This window comes from Vanessa atalanta, chromosome 14, assembly GCF_905147765.1.
Source record: "Vanessa atalanta chromosome 14, ilVanAtal1.2, whole genome shotgun sequence".
In the NCBI taxonomy this organism is placed as follows: domain Eukaryota; kingdom Metazoa; phylum Arthropoda; class Insecta; order Lepidoptera; family Nymphalidae; genus Vanessa; species Vanessa atalanta.
Genome location: NC_061884.1, coordinates 4,208,717 through 4,227,891, shown reverse-complemented (window position 1 = coordinate 4,227,891; position 19,175 = coordinate 4,208,717). Strand labels below are relative to the sequence as shown.

Below are 19,175 nucleotides of genomic sequence, written 5' to 3'. Positions count from 1 at the left end.
TTTTTTTAAATTGATATTTCGTAAAAGTTTGTCAAAAGTAGTTTAATTTTATTTTAGCGATAACTATAATTTATGTTTTATTTTTAAGATTTGGTAATGGGTTTCTTTTCCTCTGGGAACATTGTAAATATAAAATAAATATCGTAATCATGTGCCTCGTGGGCACGGACCGTTGGCGGTCTCTGACGACATTAGTTGAAATTAAGTTTATTTCAAATGGCACACGCAAACCTAATCGCTCCAAAGAAATCCACAGAATGAAGTCATCTTATTTATTGATGCTAATTAGAACTAGTAGAAAATTTTGTTACAGAATTAAATTATTTTTATTAGAATATTATGTGTTCTGTATATTAAGCATATTGATCAGTTTTAGTTATTAAATGTTCTTTTAATTCTTAAGTGTAAGCTCAAAACATCTGTTTGCGACTCTGTCCGGGCAGTGCTTTTATCGATTTATTATTTTCTATGAATTTCTAACATTCGTAATGTTTCAATTTAAGTATATTAAATAAACATAAGTCTGTATGAATATGGGTTTTTTCTTTACAATGAAACCATCCTTTATTGTCTTCAGCAATGCCAGAATAGCACTAAGAACTCATTTCGTAACTAAGTGAAATGTTACAAACGAATTACGGTGAAACGCTATTTTTTTATATCCTCTAGATTCTATAATTATTACAGTAAATATTGCAAATCACCATTGAGTTCATGATCGTGTTCGGCGGTGAGTTTCGAGTTTATTCTTACAGAATAGCTTCTTCAGAATAATTGACTGTACTTGCAACAATTGTACACATAATTCTGAGTATTACTGTACTGTTTGTACAGGTTTTTTCTACTGCTGTCTAAAGAGTTTTAAATAGAATATTCATAATAGTTTCTAAAATAATAACATGACACTTTGAATGGTTCTTTGCTCGTAATTCTTAATTGTCAAGTTTGTTTCTTAGCACGATAGAAAAAGCAAAAAAATAATAATTCCATTCATCAATTACGTTGATAACATGAGTTGTTAGAATATATAAAATAATTTTTATAATATTTAATTTATAGGTTATAGAATATACAAAATTAATTTGATTGAAAATTGTATATAAATCTACTTAGCATGGTGTCTAGGATCCTACGCGCAACACCTTTAGGGCGTTTGCGACTCGCTTTGGTAGAAGATGCTCCGGCAATAATGCCACTTGTTACTGAATCTATGTCGAAGAATTTTCGTGTTTATCAACAATCCGATATCGTGTATCTTATGTGAGTGTGCAATATTATATGAAAGAAATTAAATATGGAATTGAATTATAGTTGATTTTGTTGTTATATAATATAGCGTACAATAAAAAGAATACGCTGACAATTTAAAAATCAATAAATTTTTTTTTTACATATTTCCATTATTCTTTTAATAATAAAACACAATATTACATACCTTCGAACAATGACTTTGTGATTTAAAAAGAAAAAAAAAACTTTTACTCTAATTATAATGAACTGCTTGCCAAAAAAAAGGCAGAAAATTCACACAGTAAATAATGGAGAATTTACACATTCCAATTTTGATACAGAAATTTAAACTAATTAAAACATTTATATTTTAGCGAAACATGTATTTTATCGATATGCCAGCTAGACCTTAACGAAACAATCGTCGGTTTTTTAGTACTGAAGGATTATCCTTTGGCACCTTCGGTTAATCCAGGTGCTTGGGAAGATTTTATCTGGACTAAGTTTAAGTATGTACATAACAGTTAACTTTATAATAAGCAATTATTATTATACAACACGATATTTTCTTACATATGAGATTATTATATATGTATTACAATTAGGGTTATCGAATTAAAAGCAAGAAATACACTCTTTATACATATGTTATGCTGGAATCCAGTCTATGCTCGTGAAGTGGTCGATAGCATGCTGAAGTCCGTATTCATGCACGATCCTTATCTTCAATATATTGGAATGATGAAACCATTGATTGATTATCAACGTAAGTTTTGATTTAAATACATAAACAGCAAATTTATATAGCTCCGATTTTAGACCATGGAAACCTTTGTCCCACAAGCATTAAGCACTTTAAAGTTCACAAATTTGTGCATCTTATAATGCATTATTTGCGAAAAGGGGTGAATTTTTAATTCTTTTTATAATCTAATGGAACGGCAGTTTGACATGACCTGAGATATATCAGAAGCAGGATTAGCAACTTTTCAATTAATTTGCATTTTCGGGCACGGTAGTGTAACACCACCAACTGGATAGAAATACGTAACTCGATTACTTTTATCTTAATAAATATTTCAAAAGTAATATAGTATTATTTTCTATGTTAATAAATTAAAATTTTCTTAGCCTAAAGCATATTTTTGGACTCTAAGTAATTACTAACGACAAAACTCGACAATTTTCGTAAATCGGCTCTGAGTTTATTTTCCATTAGGCTATATTCTATTACATTTTTAATTATACTTTAATATACAAATATACATTAGAGTATGCTTAAAAAATCCCAATATATTTTATATTAAGTATTAATATCATATTTTTAGTGTTAGTACCGGGTCAGTCACGTTCCGAAGCTTCGTTTAAGCGATCACAGGCGATAGAACGAGGTGTTCACGGTGACCAACTCCCTTCATTGTGGGTAGCTGAGCGACGAGAAGTCAGCCCTAGGTTGAGGATTCGTCGAGCAGTGTTAGAATTTATCATTATTTTTGTTTGTTCTGTTATGATATTTATATGTAACTGCCTAATTATTTGTTTAATTAATAGTACCTAATTTAGTAATAGCAACAGCTGTTACCCAATTAGTTCAATTTGGCTCTTGTTGAAGTTTCGTAATATAACTGCAATGTCATGGAACTGCTTGGGATGGCACTGGCCCCTGAACAAGGTCTTTTCGAGTTTAGGGACCAGTGTTCCGGGGAATTTTTTGAGACTGTATTTTGCAACTAAATATTTCCCATTTCTTCTTATTACATGAACAAGGTTGGATGTAGGTATATTTTTCTTGCTGTTGTGCTGTTATTAGGAAATTATAATAGTTAGTAATACATATATAGGAAATATTATATTATTTTCGTTGGGCCTGGCAGCTTTGGAAATGTTTTTGATTGTTGGTTTCGAACTAGTTTATATCAACTCGCAGTTAGGTTCTGCGAGCTGCGATGCTTTATTTATTGGCTATATAACTAAAACTCCCTTTAAATTTCCTGAAATTACTTTACTTATGAATTACCTTACTTATGAAAAACTATATTAACTTATGAATAGTGAAGAAGATAACGATGATTTAGTGCCAATAATAGAGCGTCACTCGACACGTCTGCGAGAACTCTACGGCGACTTCTACATCAGCGAGCTCATATCGAGACATCCGGAGTCTGAAAGAGTGTTGCTTGTGTGTGAGGCATGTACTATTCTCATTTAGCTTTCTTTTTGGTGTTGTAATCAGCCAGGATACTAACATATTACATAGGTTGCCTTTTTTTATCAAAAATAGGTTAACTAAGATAATTTTTAAATTAAAATGATGCCTGTATTTCTACCAGCATTCCTTGCATTCATGCTTTGTACAGTAGCTATTTGTAATTATGATTAGAACATATTTAAATTCACTATTTCTATATTGAAACAGCACAAAGAGTTGGCAGTGGGTGTTATGTGCCTTAACACTCAGATAAACTACGAGGCTCTAGAAGAGAGCTTTGAGCTTTCTTCATTTTCCGGCCTTCGACATCTTGATAGACCACCGAAGCCGCGAGAACGTGATTCCGCTATTAGGTAAATATAATGAACGATTATATAATATAATGTATTAAATTAAGTAAGAAAAAAATTAAATAAAATATTTAAAGCAAAATATCGCACGTCAGTTTCTTTACAGGAACTGGAATTGTCTTTGAATCTAAGCAGGAATCTAGTGCTGATATTGCAACGAAAGAAGCAAAGTCCAGGGTAATAAGTTTTATTTTAAATGTACTTTAAACAGTGATCCAAATATATTACAAGTGTTGCCATGTGGATTTATTTCGAAAAATACTGCTTAGACTATCTAACAGTATATTTTTCGAAATGTATGTAAATTTCAATGTCTTGCGTTGAAAACTTGGTAGCGTGCAATTTTGAATTGGGTTTAGAAATATGTCTGCGTGTCCAAAGTATACGAATCGACTCTCAAAGAATTTATATTTGACGCGTAATTGTATAATTAACAATCCTACAAGTTCTCAACAAAACTGCATGTGAAAAGATTTATATTGACTTTTAGGATTAGTATGAAAGTAAGTCTTTCGACTAATCTAATAATTAGATTTTCATCAAAGATATTTTTTAAGCAGCAAGTCTTATTAATTTTTTTTTTGATCTACATCTTATTCAATAACGATATGAAAGTTGAAGTTGTTGTATTGCAGCGCCATTTACAACAAATTGAATCATATTTATTTTAGGTTACTTGGGTCTTTGAGGAAGATGCCTTTAATGATATTCACAAGGAAGCAGAAACAAAGGTCCGTACACACCAGATCCCTTACACGCAACTAGATATACTCCAGCTTTTGGAAGACGAAGAAGATGAACTGGAGTACGACATTGTGAACATTGACACAGACTTGTTAAGATTGCCGCGTCTCTTCATGAACGAAGACTTTGTAAAGAAACAAAGGTATTTTTTACTTAAAAATATAAAATAGTTGTTAATTAGACTGAGTTTTAAGTTTTATATTGGAGGAACTGTAAGAGATATTCAATTAAGCTTGATCATGTCAACAGAGCAGTCTCGTGGTTAGCAATGCAATGATACTACATATAACACATGACGTAGCAGACCTATATCTGTTTCATCAGATACCTCTCTGTTGTTTCCTAACTCGCCATTAGAGAAATATATGGTTTTAGGATGGTCGTTCTCGCTTTGCACTTGACAGGGTGCGGGATGATTTCTGTATCACGCATTAACAGCTCCTGCTGTGGTTTTGTCGTGGCCCTACAGAGTTCTTAGAGTGTGTTTAATTAGCTTAGAATAAAAATGCCTTAGATCAACTATTTGTATTGTAAATCGACATCAATTATAATAATTTAAAAACTTCTCTGTAAAATAGATATTTATCTTGATGTTTTATTGGTATTGTGCCATTACATTACATAGCTCACTCAACTTTCATACCAGAATCAATTGAAAGCATACTTGTTTAGCGAATCTATGGCCCACATTTTAAATAAAAATAGCCGCCCCCGGTAATGGCTAGTCCTGTAAACGACAAACATATTGACAGATTCTCCGAAGATTGTGAAGAGTTTCAACACAGAAAAGAATCAGTGTTTGAAAATAAATACCTCGTCAAAGAAACACCAAAACGACTCTGTAAGTTTTAGCCATTGATGAAAGAATCTGATTTATACCATTCATTTGTTTACTGTAAACCGTTTATGACATATCATTAATTGATATACATTTAGATTTAATAGAAAACTCTATGTTTTTTTATATTCACGAGGAAAATATATATCATACATTTTAGAAAACATTAAGTCTCGAGTTGTCTATAAACTTTTAATTACCATAATATTTATTTGTTTATAGGGTTATGCTGTATTTAGGATTCATTGTTTATTAAATTTCGCTTTAATAATAATTAATATGATAAATTATTCTTAGCAATAACTTAAAAAGGAGATATCATCTAGAAAAACAATTATTTTTTCAACATTGTCACTGTAAAATAATTGTTTACATTTTTGCTAATCAATTTTGCGGTTTTAAAAGGTCTTAAAAGTCACTGAAAGCAATTGTTTCTGTTTTTTAATAATAGCAACACCTACTTCAAATGCAGTAGCACAATGCAAAGTACCGGAACCTACTCGTTATTCCGGTGCCCCCAATGCATTTTTATTGGAACTATTCGCAATGCATCCTGATTACGATGAAAGGTATGTAAGTTTCATATTTTAATATTGTATAACTAAAAAGATATTAGGCGTATGATTTGTATGGTGTTGTATTAAATAAATAAGTGAACAGTCGTTATTCGAAAGATTACGTATTTTAAAAGAAGAATTATTATTATTATTATTCTCTCTTATACTGTTTTTTGTAAATAATTTTTGTTTCGTTGTTTTTTTTAAAATAGAATATGCCATAACACATAGTTTTTTTTACGATTTAGATATGGTTTTGATATGCTCGAAGCAGCTTATGAACTATTTCCTGATAGAGATTATTGTGTTATGTGTCTTCCATCGAGTCACACGTGTTTTCCGCTTCTAGAACATTTTACGGTATTTTTTATTTTTCTATAATTAAATTGTTTATTACATATATACATACAAATATTATACAGACTAAAGATACGATAATTTTGTTGTACATTATTGTTAATATATATTATATTGTTAATTTAGAAATTAAAAGTCGATGTAGTTCAAAAATAATTTGAAATCCTTCAAGGTTTGTGACATTTACAGTAGATATTTTAAAAGTATCCAAGGCAAATCTTTGTATCATGACGATCGAAAGTACTTTTATTGGAGTCTACTTGAATAAAGTATATTTTAATTTTGATCAAACGCAGTATTTGGTCATGAGAAGAAATAATTTAACTTATGTATTTTTTTACGTACTTTGTGTTACACTATTACTCCCTCGCTGGCTGGCAATAAGGACTCCTTCGATTAATACTTTTTTATGAACATGCGATATCTGCCTACTTCGAATCTGATATTATCCTTTACTCGTTACCTTAAAACTTTTGAAACTAACTGAATAAAATCTATGTAATTTCAGCTTGTAACGCCTTACAGTTTTCGAATGCGATTTATGAACGAGACTTTGTATATTGCTCATGTTAACTCAGTAAGAGGGTAAGTAAAACGTACATATAAGAGACTAATCTAAGTATAAGATTTGAGGTACGTTTTGGTTTCTTTATATATAATTATATAAATGGTTACTTATTTTCGTAATTACTTGCATAACGCCGAAAAGGTTTTTGACAAACAATTATGGGGTTGGATTTTAGGAATGTTGTTGGAATCAGACCCAAAAGTCCATATACATGTATATGCAAGTGTAACTGCGTACTTCGTTGGATCTTAAGGAAGTGCAGTATAGGCCGAAGATGTGCTGTACCTACTGCGTAAATTAAGGCTGAAATAAATACAGAAATATTTTTTTGGCATCAATCGTATTTTTATAACATTTTTAAAATAACGTTCTAGTTAACTTCTGGGCTTATTCACTTTACGATGGACTCGATCGATAATCGAACTGGAACTCGAAATATTTTTTTTTTATTTCGAGTTCCAGTTCGATCTCCTTATTTAATAATTACATGGAATTATTATGAAATTATTATTGCTTTAATTTAGTATCATTGTGTGAGAACAACAAGCGCATGTAGTACTTTCTCTAGGGGATTAATTATAATCGAAAAAGCTTGTTAAATGTTATGTTGAAAACTCTTTTTTTATGATTGGCGGACCAGCAAACCTGATGGTAAGTGGTCACCATTGCCCATAGACAATAGCGCTGTAAGAAATATTTATTCCTTACATCGCCGATGCACCATCAATCTTGGGAACTAGATTTTATGTCCCTTGTGCCTGTAGTTACACCGACTCACTCACCCTTCAAACCGGAACACAACAATACTGAGTACTGCTGTTTGGCGGTAGAATATCTGATGAGTGGGTGAGACCTACCCAGACGAGCTTGCAAAAAGCCCTACCACCAAGTATACTCAGAGAACTCAGAGAAAAAATCTCCAAAAAATTCTAATTATAATAATAATTATAATTGTTTTTCTAGAGATATAAGAGTACGTGAAGCGGAAGCGTATGATATACCAAACTTAAATGACGTGTTAGAACATGCGCCCAGGAAGCAAGATTTGTTAGCACTATTTGAAACAAGTCTTGAGTCCGAGTCGTTGTCATCTTACGTTTTTCTAAGTCAAAATCAACCAATTGGGATAATTGTGCTAGGGTAAATAAATGTGTACAATATTAAAACACATTCCTGGTTTTAAAATAATTCATTGATTAATTTTGCACAGATTATAAAATATTTTTATGAGTTGTTTAAAAAAATGTTTTTAGACCTTTAGAAGATGCTACTTCAATTAGAACTCAGTATAATTTGGAGGCTGAATCTAGAAGATATGGAACCGATGCTTCGGTATGTGAGATTGTGTACATGACATTATATTTGAATAGAGAATTTTTTATTTAAATAATGACTAAATTGGAAATATCAAAGTGATTAAACAAGTATGTTTGTAGATTTTGGCTTGTGTTATGTCACCAGTCATGGAACCCCACGGTCGATGGTATTTAAGAGACGTATTAAGACAGACAAAATATACAACTTTATTTTGGGTTTGCAGACTCTTTGCTAAAGGTGACGCGGTAAGTATCACCAGTACTGGATATATATAATGTTCAAATAATTATATATGATTAGCAAATGTAAATAAACCTATCCGATATTTAAATTTACTTAAAATATGGCAAAAAAAATAACTTTTCCTCGAATTTGACGTTGTCATTATTACTAACAATTTATTATTAATATTTATTAGAAAGGGTCATACTTTTAAATTTTGTACTTTGCTTTTATTTTTTAATTTATTTTTTTCCTCACAAAAATTTCAGAGTCCAAGTCGTAATCTCATGTCGTTAGCCAGTCACATGTTGCCAGTGCGGCCGCGTCGATTGATGCTTAGTGTTATTGGTAAAAAAGGAGATAAGATAGTCAAGGATATGTGAGTTTACTACTTTAATATTACTTGAAGAGCTTGTGAGCCTGTACATCTTAGACAAGAATAATTTATAGTGGTATTTAGGTTAACACACAGCCCCTGCGTCGTTATTGAGATTAGGCAGGGCCGCAGGAACTTTTTCGGTTACGAATGTCTATTAGATTCGTTGCGTCTATGCGAACACTAACGGAGATAGGAGTACGATGGCGCGGAAATTCTCCAACGCTCTCTACAGTATCAGCGTTTTGTGACTTCTTTTTAAAAAGAAATTCTAATCCTAAAAATATTCATACATTTTAATTTTTGTAGTGCAACGCCGTTTGCTCTTTGGTCACTAGAACGACCTCTGACTAGTCTTCCGAAGGTGCACGTCAATAGTAGCATTGTTGTAGTTGGCGCCAGTCGGACGGGACTCGCCTTCATTGAAACATTACTTTTAGGGTAAGATGACGTATTCTTGCAATTTTATAATTACAAGTCTATATTTTATTAGAGAACTAGGTGGCGAGCGAAAAATACTATCAGCAGTACTTAACTGAGGTGAAACCAGTAAAGTATATCCCTCAATTTACAATTATTTCGTTGTCATTTAAATATTGGTAAACGCACAAATTAATAAAATTGATCTTTAAGAGTTTAGAAGTACTTTTAATGAGGAGCCGGTATTTAATAGATCGAGTAACATGGTGACATATATTTGTAGGCCCACGGCGGAATACCTTACGTTTACAAACATAACGCTCGTGTCTCTGCACGGTCTGCCGACTGTTGCTGATAGCATGCATGCGGCAGAGACCTGCGTACCGCGCGATGGTCGATACTCTGACCGCTATCTCAAGAGTTTACCATTTTATTATTATGTTGATGTCATGTCTGCAGTTATGATCCAGATCGATAGGTTAGTTTAATAATGAATATTTTGTCAATATTCTTCAGGTATTGAAGATTAAAGCTTATATTATATTAAAAAGCTTGCTAATTTATTATTATAAGGTCCGTTAATGGATTGAATTATATATTTATTATATAGACAATATTCTTTTAAATAGGATTGTCTCGATTTATGATTAAATAATAATTTATCAATAGAAAGAAGAAATGTATTCACTTGAAGGGTGGTGGAATGAAGTTCTACGACGAGCTCGTCCTGGTATGTGGCCAGCAATTCCAACATCCTGACTATTTGAAGGATTCTATTGAATTGGCTAAGGAAGTAGAGTAAATATACTTTTTGATGACTATTAACGAAATAAGCTATTGAACAAAAATAAAATAAAGAAAAAGGAGAATGTTTCGAACATTTTATATAATACAGATTTGATATAGAGCATTATTCGCCTGACTAAGATCGTAGATCTTAGAAAAATTTTAACATAAAATATATTTGTCATTTTAATTTTGTATTTCAAATGTTTTATCCGTAGATTTTTTATTTTAATAAGACCGTTTTCCATTTCGATTACTGCACTCGCTCCGCATAGCAATCTTCTCCATTCCAGCAGTATCGTAAGCTGAGGTGGTTCTTCCAGGAGACACTCTTAGTACGTTCGTCTCTCGGATCTCGAAAGTAGACTTCTCGTTTTTTAAATGTCAATACTCGGCTATCCAACCAGTGACGAACATTAAACAGTTCTCTGTCTGGAAATATAATCTTTAGTTATCCATCTGATTAAGCATCACGTGGTGTGATTAATGGAATGGAATTATTTTATGCTGTTTATAATTTCAATGCGTAATAATAATGCAAAGCGTTTTCCCTATCTAGGAAAGGCAAGCCTTGCCATAGAGTTTTAATGGATAACCCAAAGTACAAACCGGATTATGTCCCAACGTCCCCGGATATGCCAGAAAATGTTATGCTTATCAATTCATTATTCGAGGCCAATACGTGTCTTAGGAAGCTGATGTGGATGATATCTGAATTCAGTTTGTGATATTCGTTTATACTTTATTCTTTTTGTCAACATTTTTATACACTTTTATCTTAAGTTACTTTATTTTACTTTATGTTAATCCAAGCTAGTCTCCTTCATAGAAAACAGTACTTGCTGCCTTCGTGAAGACAATCAAGTAGTGGTTTATGGAGACTGTATAGAAGCGTATAGTTGCATGGCTGCTTTGCTGGAACTGGGGATTTTACCGAATAACATTGCTTTTGTTGAACCTTTCCCACCAGAAGATACCACGGCTATGAGAGTTAACTGCTTTAATAATGAGACAGTAAGTATTGTACTAAGAAGAATAATTGAAATGACAAAATAATTATTAGATTTCAATATTGAACGATATTGTCAAAATAAGAATCTTATAATAAATAAATTATGAAAAATACTTGTAAATGTTTGAATGACATCAATGATTTCCTATTTATCAATCTTGCCCTTTTTATTTAACTTTATGAGAAAATATTTTATATTTCCTAAGGTGGATGAAAGAGTTCAAGCTAGTTTAGAAAAACTCGGTGTCCGTATATACCGAAGATGTTATTTGAATGGCTGGTCGCAGCAAGACTCTCGCGTAGAATTCCTCCGTCTCATGACGCCGTTGCACGCCTTACATCTTCCATGTTTTGCACTATTCTATTTTGGGATTAAAGCTATTGATTTGAATGCTTTTAAAGGTATTGCCCATATATATTTTATAAATATCCTAAGTCGATCTTGAAAGTTGATCACCGATTCACCGGTAAAAAAAAGCACGGGATTCTAAGATAATAATTGTATTATACTATTGACTCGCTTACTCTTCAAATCAGAATAACTGTGTGTGTCTGTGTGTGTGTATTTGTGTGTGTGTTTGAATGTGAAATTTGAATAAAACAAAAGTGTTGTATTGTAATGATGTAAGTATTCTAGGTATAGTGATTTGAAACATTGACATCTTCATTTCAATTAAAATTTTCAGCTATAAATGATTGTGGTTTGGTGTATGACGGTGGTCTGGTGGTCGGACCGTTGTTCGACACCAATGATCCTCATGTATTTGGCGCCGGTCCTTGCGCAAAATATTCGCGTCGACTCTATGCGCCTCAACACCTTCATAAATATTACTGCTCCGAGGACGTTGGTGAAGCGGTAAGTACTAATAAGTAATACGAGCAATTACCTAAAGTTGATAGAACTGTGCTGGTATTTTGTCGTTTGACTAAAATATTTAATAATTATATCTATTTAAAAACGCAAATACTAAAGGTGATTTTATAGGAATCGGTATTTGTGTATATTTATTTATATAATAAATAGGTAGACGGTCAAATGGGCCATCTGGTGGTAAATGGTTACCACCACCTATCTAGACACGCGGTAGCGTGTCAAGCCAAGTTCAAGTAAAAGAACTGGTGAGCAGCACCGTGTGTATATATGTATAACGTGTGTATATTACACGAACCATTTGGAAACATTTTATCACCAATGCGCCGCCAAACTGTGAAACTAAGATATTAAGTCTCTCATATTAAGTCTAATTACAGGCATGTAATTAGACTCGCTCAATCATCATTCAAACCAAGGTAACAATACGTTAGAGTAAGTATTGCAGTTTGATGAACAAAGCAAAACCACCAAGTAATTGCGCCACATATATTCATTTGTTGAAAATCGAACAATTTTGATAAGAATACATAAATTTAAATGATAATTTATTAATGTTGCAGTTAGCGAGGCTTTTTTTAAGCAAGCTGGATCCCTTCATGACGGGCAGTGTTGATTTCGATCCGCTTTCATCGGAACTCACGTCACGATACAGTTCTTGCTTGTTAACGTAAATTTTACATTGACATATTTACTTTTAAAGTTTACGTGTAGTAAGTAAATGCTTAATTCAGATCGAGGTTTTACCACGGATTGTTACATATACGTTTGTCAGAATTATTGAATTTATTATTTATAATTTTTTTATTCTTTTTCCAAGATGAATGTATATTATATACACATGCAAAATAAGTCAGAACAACTTTATAGAATCTAAATACCCGGCTTAAAGCAACCTTTAGCTGGAATTGTTCTACCCAGTGAGTTATTCGAGTTGCTGATTATTTCTCTATACAATACTTTTATTTTTCAGATGTCGAAGTTCCCATGCGAGTATTATGAGTACTCGTCGATCATCGAGCAGTCCTACTAAAAGGTTGGTTTGACGTATTAATTATTGTTATGTTATGCACCTAAACTCCTTCATGTCGTGTCGTGTTAGATTGCCTTCCCATCGAATTATGAAATAGAAAAGGACAGTGGCGAATTCAGGGCGAAGGTGCCAGAAAGGGTTACTACAGTGCTCAACCGAAAGATAAACTAACCTTAGATTTACGTGTTTCATGCGATTTGCTAATAACTCAGCTATATTGTGCACTACTAAGAGTTTATGATTAATATATATATTTTTATAATACAACACTATTACACTTAAACCATTTATTTATACTTTAAATTTACTTCAGAAATTCCAATGACAGTTTCGTCGACGTTCAAAATGCAAGATTTTCGCAAATCCATAGTGAATATCATAGATTAATCAAGCTCTCGACCAAATGATATATCGTCAATTTGCTGTCAAATGTTGTTTATTTAGCTTTTCTACTGTTGTGGAATAGAGTATACATAGTTAAGTTGTTGTAACAAAAGTCACACATCATATAAATAGTGCGAATAAATTGAACTTGTAAAAATTTTATTTATGTATTATATTATTATATATTTGCTTATTGATATATTTATATTTTGTATTTTGCATATAATGTTCCAGACACGAAATATTTATGTTATTTTACCAAACTTAGTTTATTCAATTATAACAAAGCACTACATTATTGTTATAAAATATATAGACGGCAAATATTCTCATAAATCATTGATATTTTGTATAGTCGATGGCAACCTGTAATGAAGTTTGATTCGCCCATTGTTCAGTCAGCGACATTGCCGGGGCCGCTCCACTATATGCGGATACGGAGGCCCGGTCGGGATATACCGATGGCAGTAAAACAGTTGTTGCCCAATCAGGTAAATCTGATTATTTTGCTCTGTTCATTGGCTTGAGTATCTTTGCTCTGACTTAAGGATGACAAGAAGATGTAAGCGATAAAACCGTACCTCTTCCTTGCCCGTATTTCCATTTTAGTTTTATGTTTTTTTTATGGCATTGGTTGGCGGACGAGCATATGGGCCACCTGATGGTAAGTGTTCACCACCGCCCATAAACAAAGGCGCTGTAAGAAATATTAACCATTCCTTACATCACCTATGCGCCACCAACCTTGGGAACTAAGATGTTATGTCCCTTGTGCCTGTGATTACATTGGCTCACTCACCCTTCTAACCGGAATACAACAATACAGTGTACTGTTATTTGGCAGAAGAATATCTAATGAGTGGGTGGTACCTACCCAGACGGGCTTGCACAAAGCCCTACCACCAAGAAAATGTTAATGTACAATAAATGTTAATGTAATTTTATTGTACTGTATTGTATATTATATTTCGTCCAGGGTCATACACTGGTAACGGATAAACGGCAGAACTACTTTAGGCTTCAAATAAATGCATTGCATTGTATTGAATCTGTTACTTGCCTTTCAAAGAGGCAATTTTCCTGCGAAATTTTCACTCAATTGTATGGAAAGCATGAAGCGTATTTCAATAATCTTCTTGGGAGATATAAAGTAAGTATAAAATTTTGAAATGTTACGTATATATTGACTGTAAGAATAGGTTTTTGTACATAACAGGAAGTAACAGTACCTAGTAGTTAAGGGTGGCAGTCGTATCCACAACTCTAATTTAATACAAATACGACGTGTAAAGATAAAATGTGCCTTATTGTTATTAATACGGACATGGTAAGGAGTTCTGTACATTTTATCAACGGAAGCAAAACACTAGTGCCACCAGTTGACGCTCGGCAGCGTCGGGGTCGTGAGCGGTTAACATGCTTTCCGTTCAGTTGCTTGAGTAACGTTGGCTACGACACTACTTGCCTAGGAATTGCTTAGTGTTTAGTGACTTATTGGAATTTGTGTATACTTGTAACTATTAAAAAATTCAGTGATTTTGTTGAAATGTTGTCTCAATTTGCACGATACCTACGTAGCCTCCACACAATGTCTGCCTCATACACCATATCTTTCGAAGACGTAGACCATAATAATATTTTTTACCAAATATCCTACAAATATATTTTAAATCAAAATATTTTAGTAGATTATAATACTATTATAATATAATATAACTGGCTTTACCCGCGCGAAATTTATATAAAATTTATAAATTTATATATCTTTCCTCGGGACTTCAACTATCTTCACACCCAATTTTATCTAAATCAGATCAGTGTTTTATGTGTGAAGGGGTAACAGCCAGAGTTACTTCCGTATTTATAATACTACTAGTATAGTCTTTACTAGTCTATAGTATAGATATAAACAATCTCGCTTTTTTCATTGCAGATGAAGCTTATAGATGATTTGTATGAATATTTCACTCAAACTTGGACATCAGCCCAATATCAAGAGCCGTTTACTGTTCTTTTAGAAGATGTTTACGAACAAGGAGGAAATACGGTTGTATTTTTGTTAAAATATAAAATATATATACTGATGACTTATATTTTCTCACATCGGTTCACTTGTCGCATTCCGATTTCACTTATGTCCGTTGTTTATCGGTGTAATCGACATGCTTATTCATGTCGTAGACGTCATTATACCAAGGATTCCTTGACTAATAACGTTAGTGAATAGAATATATTTAATAATATTAGTGTTATGTTCTACTTACTGATCATCGAGTGCCAAATCTCCAACACTAAAAACGCTTCGTGGTATCGGAAACACCAACGTCATAACAAAACTATTTATGTTAGGGGAACTCTCACTGAAGTCACTTGTGTAATGTAACAAATCTAAGATTCGTTTTTTAGCATGCAGTTGAGGCAGCTGTTTGTACACTGTATGCTGTAATTCTCGATTCTTGTTACGTTACAACTTGTATCATTACAGGTTGCGCACTCTAATGCTATTTTTTTTAAATCATGTAGTGCTCTAATTTGAACTGTTATAATACAGGAGAATGCTTCCGGTGAGAGAGGTCGCCTTTATGACTCGAATTCAAATCTATTGTTGATATTCTTTGACAAATAATACACATTCTTGAAGTTCAGTAGAGTTAAGTCATAGCGGATAAATCAAAAATATTGTATTATTATTTATTAAAGTTTAGAAAATTATTATTTTATTTAAATTTTAATTATTAAAAGGGTAATAACTGTAATAATAATAACTTGATATATAAATTCTTAAGGTTTACGACGTGGTTAAAACGAAATACGAAGAATTCTTTGGTGATCGGAAAGCTGACACTAAACATCATCATGAATCTCTGTCGGAAAGTGCATCTTTGCGCAAGGCTCCTTGCAAGGTAACTTTTAAAAACTTATATCTTATTTCAATACTTGTCGAAGATATGGACATCTGTTACAGAACAGAACAGCATGTAACTTAATAAATTAACCTACCACGCAATTTAATAACATTTCTAGAATTAATTATTCACAGATAGTAATAGTTTTTTTTTATACGTATTCTAAATAGTTACTAATGATTCTTGTCGGATTTAGACCAGCGGTCGTTTACGAACTAAAATATAGCTAAAAATAAATAATTCTTGCTTTTCGATATCAGGAGTGCGGTCAAAACGAGGCGCTGCGACATGAATCTGCAACATTCTGGAAGGCTATCGGTGGAGAGAGTATCGTGTACTCCCACTTTGTTCGATATCTCAATAAAAATATTGTAACAAATCCTAATTACGCCGTGCCCGAGCACGAGTTTATTTAAAATAAATATTGTTCAATTCGACTGCTTTTCTTTTTATTTCATGTATTTAGTAGTAATAAAAAAACATGGAACATTGTGTTGGTACAAATTTTCAAAGACGCGAATAGAGAACATTCGGTCATAAAGAAATACCTTATTAAAACAAAAAATAATAATTTCAATAAAATAACATTCCTAGATACTTAATTGTCATTATTATATAAATTTAAGCTAGCATCACTTCAAATGTTATTTACTTTTATTACACTACAATTATTAATAACTGTTTTCTGTAGCAACATCAGTAACATAACAAGACTATTCCAAAAAATTGGAACGACGAAGTTTGAATACGTCTTCCTCTAAAAATTTCTACCTATAAATTACATATTCATAGAGATTTATAATATTCTAGCTGCGTTTGCTGTGTTAACCGCGCGTAATTTATTAAACTTTACCTATAGCACACAAACCATCAACCCACATTTACCCAATCTGGGAGTGAATTAAAAAAAGTAGCCCATATCCTTCTCCTGGACTCAAGCTACCTCCATAGCAAATTTAAATCGGTTCTGCGATTTATGTGTAACAAAATTTGTTTGGCATTAATATTAGCATATATGTATATAGTTTGCATACAAAGTTATTACTTATGAGTTTGTCGTTTGTTTGCCCTATAATAATAAATAAATAAATAAACAACAATTCAAACCCTGAAAGTTAAATTTAAAATAAAAGCTGAATGATTCGTTTTCAGTGTCTGAGCAAAAATTTGAGTACAAGAAAGCGTCGCGGTGCGGTTTTTCGAATATCTGTCACCGGACTCGAGCATGCTCAGTGCTACGCTTTATCTATAATGTATTACTAAATTATACATGAATAAAATATACCTAAAAATAAAACAAAAATACCTTTTAGACAATTTATTTAATTTTACACATGTTCATTATAAGACAAGTTTTCTTATAGATAATATTTACATTAAAAAAAATGCACAGATGGCCTTTAAACGGCATTGAATTTTCTTTTAATTTATCTATAGTCCTTCGTATATTGTACAAAGTCGAAATGATAAATACAATGTGGCTTTACTTATATTAAACTACAATATCGATTTTCGTAAGACAAATATGTTTAGTATGAACATTTGGCACGGGTTTAAGGTTGCGTACAAACTGGCGGTTTAAAAGATTATTTTAATCCCATTTAATCTTAATAAGTGATAGTCAGACGCAGTCACTTAAAATAATTAAATACGGCCTAAATATTTGCTAATTTGATATAATTTTTTAACAGACAGGCTTGCTTTAATATTTATTTTCATGTTATTGATAAATGAAAAATTTTAGATCATATATTTGATTAGTTGGAGTGTCGCATAAAAGAACTAAAACAAGCAAACCAAATTTATTATCTTGGTTGTGTGACAGCCACACCTCACTCGTGAATCAGTGGCGCTTGACACTCGCCAAATGTCAAACTGATTCACGAGTGTGCGTAGACTTAGTGGCCAACGGTTGGCCACTATTTTTTTCGACGCGTCAGCTTTGTTAGTCTTACATAAACATTTAAAGGTAAAAATGTACCGTATATTCTACATGCTTTTAAATTGCCAGTGTGTACGTTATTTAAAATGTAACGTGGAAAGGTAATCTTAATATTAAAATTTGACTAAATAATAATTTAACATTACAATATCGTTGAGCTTTTAACGCCTTAAATGTATCATGCAAACGGTTTAATATTTACACGGGCTGTATTGCAATTAATAATTAAAAATTTAGTTCATTTTATGATAGCTCCTTGCCTTATTTTTATTTTAACATAAATTAACTCACGTACCATACAATTTCACGATATATAGGTAAAACAAACCAGACATACCATAATATAGTAAATACATAGTAGAATATTTTTTTGTTAATCTTTTACGAAATATTATGGTTTCGCATAAAATTTGGACTTATTTTTGTAAGATATGTGTTCACATGCAAGGAGCAATCAAAAACGCGATCTTACGAGATAATTCACTTAATTAATACAACAATCATGAAAATATTATGTACTTATCAATTATTTAATTCGAAATGGCTGTACAATATGACTAGCATACACAATATACGTATATAGAGAAACAGTCGTTCCTTGTTAAATTAACGTTCTATTTTGTACCTATACATAGTATCTATGCACGTCCGTGGACGTACTGTCTTAATTCGATTACTGTTATTATTACTTCAACAAAAATAATTTCGAGACCAATCTGAAATTATGTTTTTTTAAATTTCATAAACCTAATTTATTAGTATCCAATTACAATTGAACACGAAAATGGAACATAATATATTAATTAATAATAAAAAACTGAATTATAATTTGGATACATTTATAAATATAACTTATAAATTTTTATGAATGCATTATAAATATAAAATCTACACATAATATTTTAAACAAATATCTACAAAATAAAATGGCTACCACAGATTTAAGCTAGATGAGTTAGTTTCTGCATATCTATCCTTTGACAATATATGCAACCTATTTACTCAAGGGCGCTCCTACGCAATTAATATCAAAATAATTCAAATGTATATAAA

General features: G+C 32.0%; 1 protein-coding gene across 1 annotated transcript; it reads left to right on the top strand.

Moving 5' to 3' along the window:
• Window positions 1-149: 149 nt before the first annotated feature.
• LOC125068976 (cilia- and flagella-associated protein 61-like) lies at window positions 150-16,596 on the top strand. The gene is made up of 31 exons (XM_047678382.1): window positions 150-262; window positions 1,114-1,260; window positions 1,605-1,739; window positions 1,836-1,996; window positions 2,559-2,703; window positions 3,283-3,418; window positions 3,647-3,792; window positions 3,885-3,966; window positions 4,461-4,675; window positions 5,286-5,374; window positions 5,823-5,940; window positions 6,177-6,288; window positions 6,794-6,870; window positions 7,817-7,993; window positions 8,107-8,185; window positions 8,290-8,415; window positions 8,662-8,771; window positions 9,078-9,209; window positions 9,472-9,666; window positions 9,858-9,986; window positions 10,534-10,694; window positions 10,804-10,988; window positions 11,193-11,388; window positions 11,673-11,842; window positions 12,421-12,527; window positions 12,831-12,893; window positions 13,630-13,765; window positions 14,251-14,424; window positions 15,208-15,321; window positions 16,061-16,177; window positions 16,441-16,596. Exons 1-31 carry the CDS (start codon window positions 150-152, stop codon window positions 16,594-16,596), a joined length of 4,203 nt encoding a protein of 1,400 aa, XP_047534338.1.
• Window positions 16,597-19,175: the final 2,579 nt, after the last annotated feature.